Here is a 16,470-nt window from a genome sequence, read left to right on the forward strand (position 1 = left end):
CCACGCCCTTCCCGGGCCTGAGGCCCCGCCCCGGCCCCGCCCCCATCCCGTTCCCGCCCCGCCCCCGGCCCGCGTCGCTGTCTCTCGCGCTCCCCGGGCCGCGCGGCCGGAGCTGGCGGGGAGGAGCGGCGGCCGCGGCGGCATCGCAGCCTGGGGCGCCGGCGCTCCGCCGGACTCGGCGCCCGCGAGAGCGCCCTCTGCGCGCGGATCTGCCTCCCGGGGTGCGGGACTGCCCGGAGCGTCCGGCGTTCCCCGAGGGCGGGCGTGTCCTCGCGGCGCGGGGCGGGGGGCCAGCGCGGGGCCGCAGCCTGTTGGAGCGCGGGGGGTGCCGTGCCCGGGGCGCGGGGAGCCCTGCGGGGGACGGCGCGGCCCGGCTCCGTGTGCGGAGCGGTTTCCTCGAACTCTCCACCTCCTCCTCATTGGGCCCGGCGCTGTCGGGAGACCCCGTCTGCATCTGCGGAAGGTAAGCGGACTTGGCCGTTTAGGGGTCTCTTGTCCCCAAACCTGAGCCAGGGGTCGAGGGTGGGGAGCGGAGGATGGGGGCGGCGCGTTCGTAGGGAGCGAACGAAAAAGTGCAGCAGGCGGGGCGGCTCAGGAAACTCCAGCGTTAATGTTTCCTACGCAGAGGAGACTTGTCCAAGACCGAAACTTGGTTAGGTTCTTCAAACCCGAAGACGGGCAGGGGCGACGCTGCACCTTAGTCTGGGTCTGAGCTCCCTCTGGTGGCCTCTCGTAAGGATGGAGGACGGGGCTCCAGGTGAGGTTGGGGCGCCTTTGCTTGCTCCCACGCATTCTCATGCTTTCTCCTTTGAGAAACGTGATGGTCTCAGTAGTTTCCCCTACAAAGGCGTCTTTTGATCCCATAAGAGGTAATCCCTCAGCCGGCATCAGAAAAGGTCCTTTCAACTTCTGCTTTTTGTCCCTGAGTCCTTGGCGACCAAACCAACAAGAATGATAGCAGGACTCATCTTTGTGTTAAGCGCACTTGAATAAAAACAGGTTAAATGAGTCAAGCAAGCCACAGTTAAAATAAAGGCTGCAGGAAAGTTGCATCTTGTAGCTACTTGTCATCTGCCACCACTCACTGTATGCGTTTAAAAGTGTAAGAAAAAAAAGAATCACTTGAGCTAACTTAGATTGTATTCAGTTACAGATTTTATCGTGATTCTAAAATTTCTGTCAAGAGATTGTAGAACCTTTAAGTCATCAGTTCATGTCCACTCCCAGCATATCTGTAGCCTCAGAGAATTTCTTTTTGTTTCTCCTCCAGAAAGGAGTGTCATGACAAAGGAACAGAAAAGAACCGGCCCTCTTGGTCAGAGGGGAGTTTTCTTTCCCAGTTGGTGGTTACTTCATGATTGGAAACGAAGTACCTAGGTGGCTGAAGAGATTAGATTTTTATAGTTGTACAGATGAAGCTGATAAAAGAAGACATGAAAATGCTTTCTGTGGGTCATAATGGGCGATGAGTAAGTAAGCCTGAACAAGACAGATTTGAAATGAGGGCAGAGCTTTTGATTTTTTAAAACCAAGTAGGACTTTGAACACTTGTTGAGGATGTTCTTTTCCCAAAAATGGAAGAAGAAAAAATTTTCAAGGCAAAGGTGTAAAAAGTGGAAGGGAATAACAACCAAGAATTTCAGCTTCAAGAATTTCAGTACATCATCAGCTCCTTTGGGCAGACACAGGCGCAGACGTCTTACACGTGGGTGATGGTTTCCTATCCTAGGAACGACTTTTTAATTTGGATTTCGGAGTGCTTCTTTTTCTTTTTTCTTTTTTTTTTTACAACGTGTGGTTTGACTCTTCACGTTAGATAGATTTATGTAAAGGAGGTAAAGCCTGAATTCATAGTATGTTTGACTCTACCACTGTTTGCTCTGTGATATGGAAACATTAGAGGTTTTAACATTCCTTGAAGTTTTATTGGAAGCAAATCTGTGTCAGGGACACAGATAGTGTAAATTTCCTCTTTTTGGCAACCCACCTTGCTTTGAATGAACTGAATGTCAGCTGGATTTCACAGCGTATATGATTTGCAGTCTTTGTGTTATCAAGGCCTTAAATGTGTTTTATCCTAGGCAGATGGGAAATACATTGAGCACTGTGTTTGACATGTATGCCTAAGGAAGGGAACTCCCCGATGGATCATGGCGTTAATGTTTACGGGACATTTCTTATTTTTAGCATTAGTGATGTTTGCTTTCTCCACTTTTGAGGAATCTGTGAGCAATTACTCTGACTGGGCAGTTTTCACAGATGATATAGATCAGTTTAAGACACAGAAAGTGCAAGATTTCAAACCCAATCAAAAGCTGAAGAAAAGTATGCTTCATCCAAGTTTATATTTTGATGCTGGAGAAATCCAGGCAATGAGACAAAAGTCTCGTACAAGCCATTTGCATCTGTTTAGAACTATCAGAAGTGCAGTAACAGCTATGCTGTCCAACCCCACATACTACCTACCTCCACCCAAGCATGCTGATTTTGCTGCCAAGTGGAATGAAATTTATGGTAACAATCTGCCTCCTTTAGCATTGTACTGTTTGTTATGTCCAGAAGACAAAGTTGCCTTTGAGTTTGTCTTGGAATATATGGACAGGATGGTTGGCTACAAAGACTGGCTGGTTGAGAACGCACCAGGGGATGAGGTTCCAGTTGGCCATTCCTTAACGGGTTTTGCCACTGCCTTTGACTTTTTGTATAACTTACTAGATGATCATCGGAGACCTAAATACCTGGAAAAAATATGGGCTGTTACTGAGGAAATGTATGAGTATTCCAAGGTCCGTTCGTGGGGCAAACAACTTCTCCATAATCACCAAGCTACTAACATGATAGCATTACTCACGGGGGCTTTGGTGACTGGGGTAGATAAAGGATCTAAAGCAAATGTATGGAAACAGGTTGTAGTAGATGTGATGGAAAAGACGATGTTTCTGTTGAATCACGTTGTCGATGGTTCTTTGGACGAAGGTGTGGCCTACGGAAGCTACACAGCCAAATCAGTCACACAGTATGTTTTTCTAGCCCAGCGTCATTTTAATATCAACAACTTGGATAATAACTGGTTAAAAATGCACTTTTGGTTCTATTACGCCACCCTTTTACCAGGCTTCCAAAGAACTGTGGGTATAGCAGATTCCAATTATAATTGGTTTTATGGTCCAGAGAGCCAGTTAGTTTTTTTGGATAAGTTTATCTTAAAGAATGGAGCTGGGAATTGGTTAGCTCAGCAAATTAGAAGGCACCGACCTAAAGATGGACCAATGGTCCCCTCCACTGCCCAGAGGTGGAGTACTCTTCACACCGAGTTCATCTGGTATGATCCCCAGCTCACCCCACAGCCTCCTGCTGAATATGGTACTGCAAAAATGCACACATTCCCTAACTGGGGTGTTGTCACCTATGGGGCTGGGTTGCCAAATACACAGAGCAATACCTTTGTGTCTTTTAAGTCTGGGAAGCTAGGGGGGCGAGCGGTGTATGACATAGTTCACTTTCAGCCATACTCCTGGATTGATGGGTGGAGAAGCTTTAACCCAGGACATGAACATCCAGATCAGAACTCCTTTACTTTTGCCCCCAATGGGCAAGTGTTTGTTTCTGAAGCTCTCTATGGACCCAAGCTGAGCCACCTTAACAACGTACTGGTGTTTGCTCCGTCCCCCACAAGCCAGTGTAACGAGCCCTGGGAAGGTCAACTGGGAGAATGTGCACAGTGGCTCAAGTGGAGCGGCGAGGAGGCCGGGGACGCGGCGGGGGAAATCGTCACTGCCTCTCAGCATGGAGAAATGATATTTGTGAGTGGGGAAGCAGTGTCTGCTTACTCTTCAGCAATGAAGCTGAAGAGTGTGTATCGTGCTTTGCTTCTCTTAAATTCCCAGACTTTGCTAGTTGTTGATCACGTTGAGAAGCAGGACAATTCCCCAATAAAATCTGTCAGTGCCTTCTTTCATAATCTGGACATTGACTTCAAGTACATCCCTTACAGGTTTATGAACAGGTACAATGGCGCCATGATGGATGTGTGGGATGCACACTACAGAATGTTCTGGTTTGATCATCGTGGCAATAGTCCCATTGCTAGCATACAGGAAGCAGAGCAAGCTGCTGAATTTAAGAAACGGTGGACTCAATTTGTTAATGTTACATTTCAGATGGAATCCGCAATCACAAGAATTGCATATGTCTTTTATGGGCCGTATGTCAATGTTTCCAGCTGCAGATTTATTGATAATTCCAACTCTGGACTTCAGATTTCTCTCAATGTCAATAATACTGAACATGTTGTGTCCATTGTAACTGACTACCATAACCTGAAGACGAGATTTGATTACCTGGGTTTTGGTGGCTTTGCCAGTGTGGCTGATCAGGGCCAAATAACCCGATTTGGTTTGGGCACTCAAACAATAGCAAAGCCCATAAGACAAGAAAGGGTTATTTTCCCTTTTGGGTTTAAATTTAATATAGCAGTTGGGTTGATTTTGTGCATTAGCTTGGTGATTTTAACCTTTCAGTGGCGGTTTTACCTTTCTTTTAGAAAGCTAATGCGGTGGATCCTAATCCTTGTTATTGCCTTGTGGTTTATTGAGCTGCTGGATGTGTGGAGCGCCTGCACTCAGCCCCTCTGTGCAAAATGGGCAAGGACGGAGGCCGAGGCAAGCCCGAAGTCTTTGTCTTCCGAAGGGCACCACCTCGATCTTCCCGATGTCGTCGTTACCTCACTTCCTGGTTCAGGAGCTGAAATTCTCAAACAGCTTTTTTTCAACAGTAGTGATTTTCTCTACATCAGAGTTCCTACAACCTACATCAATATTCCTGAAACTGAATTTGAAATTGACTCATTTGCAGATGCCTGTGAATGGAAGGCATCAGATATCCACAGTGTGCATTTCCGTTTACTCCGAGGCTGGTTGCAGTCCTTGGTTCAAGACACGAAACTACATTTGCAAAACATCCATCTGCATGAACCCAGTAGGGGTAAACTGGCCCCATATTTTACAGCAAATAAGGACAAAAAAAGAAAATTGAAAAGGAGAGAGTCTTTGCCAGAACAAAGAAGTAGGATGAAAGGCACCTTTGATAGAGATGCTGAATATATTAGGGCTTTGAGGAGACACCTGGTCTATTACCCAAGCGCGCGTCCCGTGCTCAGCTTAAGCAGCGGGAGCTGGACCTTAAAGCTTCATTTTTTCCAAGAAGTTTTAGGAGCTTCTATGAGGGCATTGTACATAGTAAGGGACCCTCGGGCATGGATTTATTCAATGCTGTACAGTAGTAAACCAAGTCTCTACTCTTTGAAAAATGTACCAGAGCACTTAGCTAGATTGTTTAAAATAGAGGGAGGTAAAGGCAGATGTAACTTAAATTCAGGCTATGCTTTCGAGTATGAATCGTTGAGGAAAGAATTATCGAAACCCACGTCCAGTGCAGTCTCCCTGTTGTCCCATCTGTGGCTCGCAAACACCGCAGCGGCCCTGAGAATAAACACAGACTTGCTGCCTACCAGCTACCAGCTGATCAAGTTTGAAGACATCGTACGTTTTCCTCAGAAAACCGCTGAAAGGATTTTTGCCTTTCTTGGAATACCTTTGTCTCCTGCTAGTTTAAACCAAATACTGTTCGCCACCTCCACGAACCTTTTCTATCTTCCCTATGAGGGGGAAATATCACCAAGTAATACTAACGTTTGGAAACAGAACTTGCCTAGAGATGAAATTAAACTGATTGAGAACATCTGCTGGACACTGATGGAGCGTCTAGGATATCCAAAGTTCATGGACTAAATGCTGCAGGTCAGCAGAAATTTGCACTAATCCTTTGCAACCCGGCTTGTGGATGTGACGAGTTTGTTTATTCTTGTACTGTGTGTGTGTGCGTGTGCGCGCGTGTTCGGTTTGTTACTTGCACAGAGATTATTTTAAAAATAGGCCCCGTATTTGGCCTAGCAGGATTTATTTTTACATCGCTACTTCCCTTGCCTTTGTTTCTGAATTTTTTTTTTTTTTCTGCTGAAATGTTCCTGCTACAGAGGCGTAGATGAAGTTATAGGATGGAGGTCAGGGGAGGTAAGATTTTACAGGTTTTTGTCTGGCCGTCTCCTCGTCTGTAACTGTGCTGATCTATCTTGGAACCTCAAACACTGCTAAAGGCCTTTCAATTGCTGCTCTGCCCAAGCATCTCTTGCTTTCAAGATGGACTACAAAAGTTCGTTATCTTTTTTAAAAGATCTTCTAACACATTTATCTTGCACCAAAAAAAAAAAAAAAAAAGGTTTTTTTGGTGTTTTGTTTTTTTCCTCCTGTGTATAATGTTCAGTGATATCACTGGGGAAATGGTGAAAGCTCCTATCAGAACTATAGAATTCTTTCTGGAAAATACAGATGGAAATACAGAATGAACATTTTTTTGAGGTCCGAGACAGTGGCCTGAAAAGCCTCCTTAAAGTTTTTTTACTTGGAAGGAACAAGGAGTCAGTCTTTGAACAATCTGGGTGCCAAGGGCTGGGAGAGTATTTTAGACTTGCTTGTCTGTTAACTCTCTTTTCTCTCTCTCTCTCTCTCTTCCTCTCTCCCTCTCTCCCTCCCTCCTCCTCGAAGCTACAGCTGTTCCCACCCCTCACGCCCTGTCCTTTCTGTCACTGTTATGCAAAACAACCCATTAGTACTGAGTGCTGAAGAGTCCCGACATTTGTGGGGATTTTTTTTTTCCCTGATGATTAATTTTGCATTAAAGAATCGCACTTAGAATCGAATTTCTTTTTGTGGAATCCTCACCGTATGACTCAGAGAAAGCAGTACCACCGCTGCTAGTGTTTTTTGAGCCTGGAAACAGAACTGGAAACCTGCCCAGCTGATCCTGCGTCTCTTTGAATGAGTTTGCAGACCGCCAGTGTCTGCAAAAGTTACAGGCAAATGGGAGATGACGTCAGAGGCATCTGTTTCTTTCACCATCTGCATCTTATTATAAATGTAGTCGTCATAAAATCTGGTTCATTTTATTTTGGTAGGCTCTGAAATCAAAATGCCACGCCGTTAGATGCCGTTATAAGCCGGAGGAGTAATTACCGCGCACTGGACAAAAACCATTAGGCGGGGTCGAGACCTGATGAAAATCTCTGTACAGATTGCCGTCTTCCCGACGTTTCAGACTGTCGTTTCCCCAAGCTCTCCAACACTTGGGAGTCTGTCCTTCTGACCTAGATAAAAGTGGTTCTTTCTCAGTAGTTTGTTATTATGTCAAAATGTGCCTCCAGAGTGATAAGGCTGTGGATATGTTCCATTCCAGCTAAACCTAACTTGGCTGTCATTTTTCTTCCATTATAGTGTGAATGCAGACCGCTCCTCCTCCCCCAGCTTTACTTCCTTCCCTCCGCTCTCCCTGCTTTCTCTCTGCAAAGTCAAAAATGAATGAAAAATCGTATTGTATCAGTGTAGGTTGAGAGGGCAGCTGAAGACCTGAGTCTACACAGGTATTCTCAAGGAAGGTTATTCTGCCTATCTCAGGGTTATCAACAAGCATGTAAAATTGCTGCATGGATGATAACACTCTTCCCATTACTGGTCATAGTCTCAGGGTTTGCTTTCAATTCCCAGGATGTGTGATCTCAAATCAGATCAAATCAAAAGCCTTTGGGTTGGCAGTAATAGCAGGTCTGATCAAGGTAAGACTTACACATGTGTGCAGAAGCCGAACCACTGCCTGTTAATATTGCAGAAACACCCCCAAGGGGAAGGAGAGAACCAGGTGGACTATGTGGAGGAATCGGAGGGGAGGTGGGGAAAACGAAAAAAAGCAGTTGTGTGAATGAGCATGGGGACATGTTACTGATAGCTGAAGAAAGGGACACATTTACCAAAGTGATCTCCACAGTGTATCCTAACTTTCACCCCCACACAGCAATGCCAAGATGAATTTCCCTGGCACTGTACTCACCTCCCCCCACCCCAAGGGAAAGTCTGCTGGAAGAGACCTCTATCTGCAGATTCCCCTGTGAGGAACATTATGGGTGAAGGATGACCCAGCCGTTGGATCTGCACGCAGATGTTCATGCTTGGGACCCCTTGCCTTATAATCATAATACCTGAGGTGACTAGCTCCCAGAACATCCAGGTCCTGCATCCCTAGGGTGTTAGCTTCAGAAAAATTCCAATAGCCTCCACACTTAGTTTTATTCTTGTCATCTTGAAAATCATTAAAGGGATGATTGGTACTATGTGACACTTCTAAAGGAAACACCTGTCCTCTCTGTAAAATTAACCCCTTTCTTTATTAACTTCCCCAAACTTAGGCCTAATTGGGATAAAAACTGTTACTAAAATAATAGAATTTAGGACTTGAAATTAAAAGAAGACAGTTTTGCTGACAAGGGTAACAAATGCAATGGTTAATAATATGGTTCTCAAAAGTTTGAAATAATGCAAATTACTCACTTAGGATGAAAAAATAAGGCCATATCCAGAATTGAGTTTAATGAAATTCTGGAGAGGTTAGGAAGTGGAAGACTCTCTTCAGGAAAAGCAAGATGAATTTATGAGTATGCTTAAATTTAATTGATAGAAACCTAGAAAGGCACAAGTTTTAAGCAAATGACAAGAAAATGTACATATTAGGAAAGCACCTGTGAATAAAGGCCTATAAATAAATAAAACATACATATTAGATCTAGACCCCAAATATTAGACATTTGATTGGCTGTCTTTTTAAATCAACAGAGAAGAATTAGTAAATGCCTGACAAGAACGGGATGTTAAACTCCCAGGCAATATCAGAGGACTTGCCACAAAACCTTCAGCAATGCATTCAAAGAAGCAGCACCCCTCCACCCACACTAGGGCATCCTGAAGACTTTTCCTTTTGTGGAAATGTTACCCCTCTGCCACTTACTTTTGATTAACGTTGTTTATCGGTACTTTTGGGTGCATCCTTGAAGATCCCAGCCATTCTTGTTATGTAAAGGATATCCAATTATCTGTGAGTAGACATTAGCAATGGATTTAAATCACTACGTTTGATTGGCTTGATTAACTGATGATAATTAGAAAAATATTCACTGATTAATTTAGGAAAAATGTAAATAGAAGGCAATACATAAATACCATTTCCAGAGATAAGGATGCCTAATACAGGATATGTCAAGGAATTTAATATGTGAGCCATTTACTGCTTATTTAAATGTTAGCTAAAGCATGTCTAATACATATAAAAATGTCTGCTAAGGCAATTTCTTTCATTATCTCACTAGTGTCATTCCTTCATGTTGTCAGGAAAATTCAAATAATAATCTAAGAACTAAATGACTGAATTTTTGCACAAAGGATGATAGGAACTTCAAACAATAGATTCTAATATTCTGTAATTAACTTGTAGATGCTTGAGCTATAATTTACATGAGCTTGTGTTATATTTAGTCCACGTAACGTATACATATTTAATTCTGTTTCCAGAGATAGGTTCAGCTAATGCTTCCAAACCATAGAGAATTTCATTTTTGTTTTTGTTTGGTTTTTCTTTCACACTTACCCAGTTATTCAGTGAAGAAAAGATAGACTGAAGGTCATAAACTAGCTTACCCTGGCACTATATGTATAACAAAACTCCACCATTAATAAATAAATAAGCTAAAAGCAACTTGGCTTTGGTTGGGATAATTTCATACTAGCTCTCTTTAGATCTTTGGGTAACTGGGAGGATTTTATGTAGAGCCGAGAAGGCAGGGACTTGAAATGGGGACCACACTGAATACTGACATTCAGCCTCAGGATTCCAGCCACAAAACTTGCTCCATTAAGTGATGAGCTAGCCTCTTCTTGCCTGACTTAATCCCAGGTCTGTCTCTGACTTGGACTCATTTCCGTCTTCTGCACACATTATCCCACTTACGAAATGGCAAGAGCATCCCTGTACTATGCACCTGTCCTCTACATCTGCCCCTGCGGCCATTGGCAAGATCTCTGTGCTGCCTGATGCATTACTCATGAAGAAGGTTACGTGAGATGTTCTAAGTTCGGTGTGCAGGATTGGCACAGTGAAGACTTTTTTTAAAAAAAGAGAAGCATATATAGTGAATTAGTCTCTGATGTGCCATGCATCGAACTGTAAGGTTTTTCTATGTCTCGTTACAATCCTCACAACAACTCTATACGGTACTTATTTTACAAATAAATTTGAAAGCCCTATTATCTCTCTAGGAAGTGCATTTTTGTAAGGGAATTTTTAATGGATTTACAATTCATCAGTTCATTTATTCGCTATAGTTTTTGGGTATCTACTATTGAGATACTGACTAGTGTGAGGGAAGAACAGAAAAATCAGTTGACTGGCCCTGCTGTGTGAGGAATTGGCAGTCTTTCCCGACTTCAAAGCTAATAGGAATTCATCAAGAAGCGGAGAAGGGGAGGCAGGGCAGTTAGTGATTATCACCCGAGGAAAGACACCGGAAATTGTTGTCTCTTTTGCAGTAGACATGGTTTATTTCTGAAATGGTCGTTGTGAGGAAAGAGAGTCATATATTGAGTTAGAGGAAGTTATGCTTGGTAAACTTGGATGGAGATCACCACCTATTTTTTCTTAATTAGGTTTTGGCTCTAGTTGTCATGGGACATCCCATTAATGAGTAGCTTTTCCAAAAGGGTAGTGCAAATAGAACAAAACCAACACTTGCTCTCTCCCCATTCCCACTCGCTCAACTACCCTAATAACACTATTCACAGCAAAGAAATTTGGTTGTAGGGGAATATCAAGAGATGCTCTGAAGAGAAAAGAATATGTGAGTATGGTCTGACTGCCGTGCGTACGGATCATTGCTAGTAATGACAGAAAGACAACACCATGTTTTTCATCCAGAGTCCAGCTGACCAATAGCATCTTTCCCTGTCCCTCCTCTCTGAGTGTCTCCAGACCCGCAGTGCCAGGCAGAGCTGTCAATACTGGGGGATGCAGCAGGGAACAAAAATCTATGGAGCGGACAGTCTAGTGAGGACTAGAGAGAAACACATTTGCATTTCACAATGTTTCTAGCTCAAAGAAGTCTACACCAAATGGAAGTGCCTACTCGTGTCAAATCTGTGACTAACAAATATATTCAAGTAGAATTCATTTTAGGAAAAAAAAATCTGGTCTTTCCTCCAAGATGTAAATAATACCAGCAGGAAGGGAGGGAAAGAGAAAAAAAGGAAAGAAGGGAGGGAGGGAGGGTGGGAGGGAGGAAAGAACATAGAACACAGGAAGTAAGGTGTACAGGGAGAATCACTCCTATAACAATTGTGTTAATTATTCTGTGAACTATTTAGAATCTCTTTGAAATCTTATTGTTAAAACTTGAGAAAAAAGATAAATTATAATTTGAGCAGATCTTTTTTTTTTTTTTTTTCCCCCTAGGATTGCTCTCTCTTAAGATCAAATGTAATTTTTCTTTGAAGCGTAGTAACGTTGATGTTGGATTTTACTTACATGTTTCAGGTTTTCAAATGTCTGATAATATGTGATGTTTTCCCGTATGTTGTCTTCCTCTCTATTTGGGATATATACATTGTTCTTAATGGTTTAAGGAAGCGAACTTTCACACACACATGACATCTGTGATGCTCTTCATTCTTTTTTTTTTTTTTTTGAACAGTTTGGCTCCCAGTCACTGTACTTTTCTTATTTAGAACATGAGCAATATAAACTCCCTGATCCCTGCATTAAAATCTAGCACCCCTCTATGCACAATACATAACACACTTCTTACCTTATTTATTGCATGATGCAAATAAGGCTCTACACCCTTATTGTACTACAGTGAAAGAATATTGTCCAGTTTTTCTGGTATTTATTTATTGTTTTAATTATATATTCATTTATTCCTTCACTTTGTTCCAAAAGATTGATTTTATTGTAGATTTGTTTAAAGTACATGAGATTTAAAAATATGGCTATTTTAAGTATATTAAGCCTTTTTAATTTGATGCCTTAATGTGATATTTCACAAAACTTTGAAGGGACGATTTATTTATATGTAAAAGAACACAGTAATACAAGCAAGAAGTGATGAAATTGCTTTCATTAGATACCCATAAAAAAGATAAATGCATATAAAGAATGCAATTAATAAAAGTCAGGTGGTTTTACTTTTCGTATCAGACATTAACCTGAGCCTTATGGCTAATTCAATGCTAACAGGGCACAGCATGCTTACAGTGAGCTTATGAGCACCAACAAATTTGTGGTGATTTCTCCAGATTTACCAAAATAAACTGAATTGCACACACATTCATTTATGACTTTGTCTTCTACCCAACACTAATTATAAAACTCAAAAATATCCCATTGTTGAACACATGAATAGAAAGGAACATGCTTGTATACACACATAACAACTTGGCAGAGTTCCATTACCATAAGAGGCATAAGGTTTTTTCTGAATAACTAAAAGCCGACCCCTGGGGGGTCTTCCACTGGCCTTGTTTATACCTTCCCCCATTTCCTTTCTTAATTTGAAGAAGGTCATTTCTGTTAAAATGTTACATTTATATAACACTTTTATATATTACATGAGCTTTGGAATTAGAAAAAAACAAACCAAAAAAAACCACACTAAGCCCTAGGTCAGTAAATACTGACCAGCTGTGAGGTTTGGGGCAACTTTCTTAATTTTAAATCTCCATTTCTTCCTCTGTAAAATTTCCCTAGAGTCGATGCATGGATTAAATAAAATCTCATGTAAAAAAAATAATGGAACAGTACTTGTTTCCTCTTTGTGATGATCACCTACAATTCTCTGGTCTTTTATATTTTGGTTTAGTATTTAAAGTAGCATCTATTTTAGTGTAATATTTAATATATCAGTTGAGTCACACAAACATGTACAATCACAATTATACATTTAATACATTAATTGGAAGCAGTGTTTCCTTTATGGTCATATTTCAAGAAAAAATTTTATTGCAGCTTTCACTTCAGCTTCCATGTCTTTGTCTTCCATTTCCAGAGCCATGTGTTTTTTTTTTTTTGTTTCGTTTGTTTGTTTGTTTTTTCCAGAGCATATTATGTTCATTGAAATAGAGACCATTTTTAATTTAGGGCTGATGCAATTGAAATTGTGTTCCATATTACAATAAGTGCCATTTGTGTGACATTAAGCATAACTTTATGCCCATACCTTCATTCAATAGATACATAATTGTGATCTTCTATATTGTAACCATTATATTTTTTCTCTTTTATTTTCTCCACTTATTTATTGTGAAATGAACATGAAATCTGAGGTGTTTAAGACTATGTGTGAATGTTGTGTTTACTCCACAAACTATGAGGATGTAAGTGGAAGCCAATTAGAGGTAGCATATCCAAATTACATATGTAATGATTGTTCACCTCAACACCATACTTCACAAGATTGCATCAAAATACAATCATCTGATCTGTGTAGAGTATTTTTTTTTTCTGTTAAATCACATGTCATTCACACCTATTTTTGGGTTGAGGTAAAATTCTACAGTACCTTATCCTATAGCTGATGCTTTGTAAAATGCTTTCTGGCTTCCATGGCTATATATTGGGACCCAGGAGCAAATTGCAGAGCCTCCAGCCAGAAACTCAGCCTTCCAGCAATGAGTGCAAAACAGAATGCCCTTCTATATTGGGTCCAACTGCCACAGACCAATGGTAGTAGGTTCATACCACTGATAGACAGGAATTCCATTTCTGTGATTGATTTTCCTTGGGTATTGCTGTCTACACTCTTACTAAGTATGGTTCGCTGTATGCAAATTAGAAATCACTCTTGTGTTGGCTCTTGCATATGCCAACTCTACTTCCCCCACTTATCAAACTGTAGGTAGGTATTATGGATATGCAAAATAGGTTACAGTAGTATGTTGACACGGAAAAATTGTGTTGACCCTATCTGAGAAGTCAGAAGCCCTCCTCTATGATATTGATGAATTTCTGTGGCCAGAGCTGAAACTTAAGGGTAGGAATTTATGTACTTGCATACTCTACAATATGGTACAAAACATATTTGGTACAAAAGAAATTAATAAAATGAGTAAGAGTGTACCTGTCACCCACAATTTATACTAGTGGTTAAACCTCCTATCTGACCTTCTGTTATCACATCCTCCTGCTCCCAACAGTGAGGGAACATCTATCCTGGGTTTGTGTGTACTATTTCCTTGCTTTTCTTTATAGCTACACATATGTGTCTATCCTTGTCAACAAAATGTATATTTTTGCATGGTTTCAAACATTGTGTAAACAGTCCCATACTGCATATATTTTTATACAGCTTGCTTTTCTTTACTCAAAATTTTGTGTGTCTAATGCATATTGTTGTTTGTAGGTGGAGATCACTTATCTTCAACATGGTAGTATCCCATTATATGAATATACCATTATCTGAACATGCTGTACATTATCTTTTATCTTGCTGGATTTGGGAAATATTCAAACATTGCATGTAAAAGTTGTATATGTTCTATAATGCACCTATGTAAGAATTTTGTTCCTGTGTTTTGTTTGTACCTAGAACATTTCCACCCAGCCCCCCACTCCAAACTTCTTCCTGGTGTGTGTGTGTGTGTGTGACTGAAAGCACATCCTCAACTATTCTAGATGGTGCCAAGTTAGTATTTTTCTAGATTGTACAAATTGACACTTTAGCCATTATAAGAAAGTTTCTGTTGCTCCAAGTTTTCTCCTATACTTGACATTTTCAGACCTTTTAAATATTTTCCTGTCTGGTCGGGTGAAAAGGAGTCACCTTTTTTTTTCTGGATGTCGAAAGACAAAGATGGGAGTGAAGGGTGTCACACTCTTGTTTTTATTTGCAGTCCTTTGATTATTAATGACATTCAGCACATACACCTGGTGTGTGTGGGAACACAAACATATATAGTAGTCTTTCCTATTTCCATTTGTGTTTCTTCTTTTCTGAAATAAAATCCATGCTCATGTCTTCCATCCATTTTTCTATTGAGTTCATTCTTTTCTCTTATTGACTCATTGGAGTTTACCATATATTAATAATACTAATCCTTTTTTGGTTGTCTGTGTTGTGACTAGTTTTTCAGTTTATATTCTCATGATCCTTGTACTATAACTTTGGGGATGTATTTTGATACACAAGTGTTCTTCATTTGAATGTAAGAAAATATGTGAGTGTTTTTTCTCTGTTATATATACCTTTTTCTGCATCATATTAAAGAATCCTCTCCAAGGTCTTAGCACAGAAAATGTTCTCCTCTATTTTTATTACCACAAACATAATGGCTTAGAACAACATATTTACTATCTCACAGTTTCTGTGGGCCAGGGATTCAGGCATGGCTTAACTGGGTCTTTGCTCAGGGTCTCTCATAGAGCTGCAAGCAAGGTGCTCTCACCTGGGACTCACCTGGAGAAGCACAGGCTTCCGAGCTCACACGGGTCTTGGCAGGAATCAGTTCCTTGTGGGTTGTTGGACTAAAAGCCTCAGTTCTTTTCTGGCTGTTGGCTGGAGACCATCCTCAGTCATTTACCATACAGGGTTATCCAGATGTCCGTTTCCTTCACAAAAGACAGAATGAGAGAGAATCAGTAGAAAAAGTGCTAACCGTGTAGCATATTCATCGAAGTGACACCTCATCAGTTTTGGTTAGAAGCCAGGTCACAGGTCCCACGCACAGCCAGAGGAAGGGGACTACACAGGGACATGAGTACCAGGAGCTGTAATAAATGGGGGCCATTTTAGAGTCCATTTGCCACACATTTTACCTTTTATACTTAAATATTTAATCTGCTTTACATTAATTGTGTTGATTCTGAGGTTTTACTTTTTTTTTTCTGTATGAGTAATCTGCTGTCCTAGACTAAAAAGATTGAATAAGCTTTTCTTTCCCACCATCTTTCAATGCCATCTCTACCATATATCAGGTCCGTATGTTTTGTGTGAGTCTATTTCTGAGCTCTCCATTTCATTCTGCTGGCAAATTTGATTACGCCAACGATAATACCACACTGTCTTAATTACTGTTGTCTTTTTGTTAGGCTGAAATCTGGCAAGACAAGTCTTTTTGTTTTCTCTTCCCTCCATATGCATTTTAGAATTAATTTGCACAGTTCCTCAAAACAAACAAAGAACAATACATTGTTAATTGTAAATGCGTAACATCGGTATTGGAGAATTACCTTTCAATTCACCTATCTAGGAGCATGATATTTCTCCTTTATATAATACTACATTTGTTAATCTTTTGATAGATTTCAGTCTGAACACTTCATATATTGTTACTGCAGCAGATGATATTTATTTTTAATTATAAATTCTAACAGATGCTAGTATATAGAAAATGCAATTGATTTTTGTGTATTTCTATTGTATCGGGGAACTTACTAAATCCTCTTTTTTTTTTTTTTTTAATTTATTTATTCATGAGAGACAGAGAGAGAGAGAGAGGCAGAGGGAGAATCAGGCTCCCCGCGAAGCAGGGAGCCCGATGCGGGACT

At 40.9% G+C, this 16,470-nt stretch overlaps 1 protein-coding gene across 3 annotated transcripts; it reads left to right on the forward strand.

The window, feature by feature from the left end:
• The first annotated feature begins 103 nt into the window (after positions 1 to 103).
• On the forward strand, positions 104 to 16,080 carry DSEL (dermatan sulfate epimerase like). 3 transcript variants are annotated; one of them, XM_034996220.1, is made up of 3 exons: positions 104 to 463; positions 1,271 to 5,798; positions 7,013 to 16,080. In XM_034996220.1, the coding sequence occupies exon 2, from the start codon at positions 2,151 to 2,153 to the stop codon at positions 5,787 to 5,789; it is 3,639 nt and encodes a 1,212-aa protein (XP_034852111.1). In that variant the 5' UTR covers positions 104 to 463; positions 1,271 to 2,150; the 3' UTR covers positions 5,790 to 5,798; positions 7,013 to 16,080. The 3 variants fall into 3 exon arrangements, with proteins under 3 accessions (XP_034852111.1, XP_034852110.1, XP_034852109.1); XM_034996219.1 differs by having other exon boundaries at positions 6,035 to 14,723; XM_034996218.1 differs by having other exon boundaries at positions 105 to 463; positions 1,271 to 14,723.
• The last annotated feature ends 390 nt before the right edge of the window (positions 16,081 to 16,470 follow it).

This window comes from Mirounga leonina, unplaced genomic scaffold (assembly GCF_011800145.1).
Source record: "Mirounga leonina isolate KUSES-001 unplaced genomic scaffold, KU_Mleo_1.0 Mir_93, whole genome shotgun sequence".
In the NCBI taxonomy this organism is placed as follows: domain Eukaryota; kingdom Metazoa; phylum Chordata; class Mammalia; order Carnivora; family Phocidae; genus Mirounga; species Mirounga leonina.

What these genes read in the sequence shown, in the direction of transcription:
- DSEL (XM_034996220.1), top strand. Translation starts at nt 2,151, where the DNA reads ATGGCGTTAATGTTTACGGGACATTTCTTATTTTTAGCATTAGTGATG.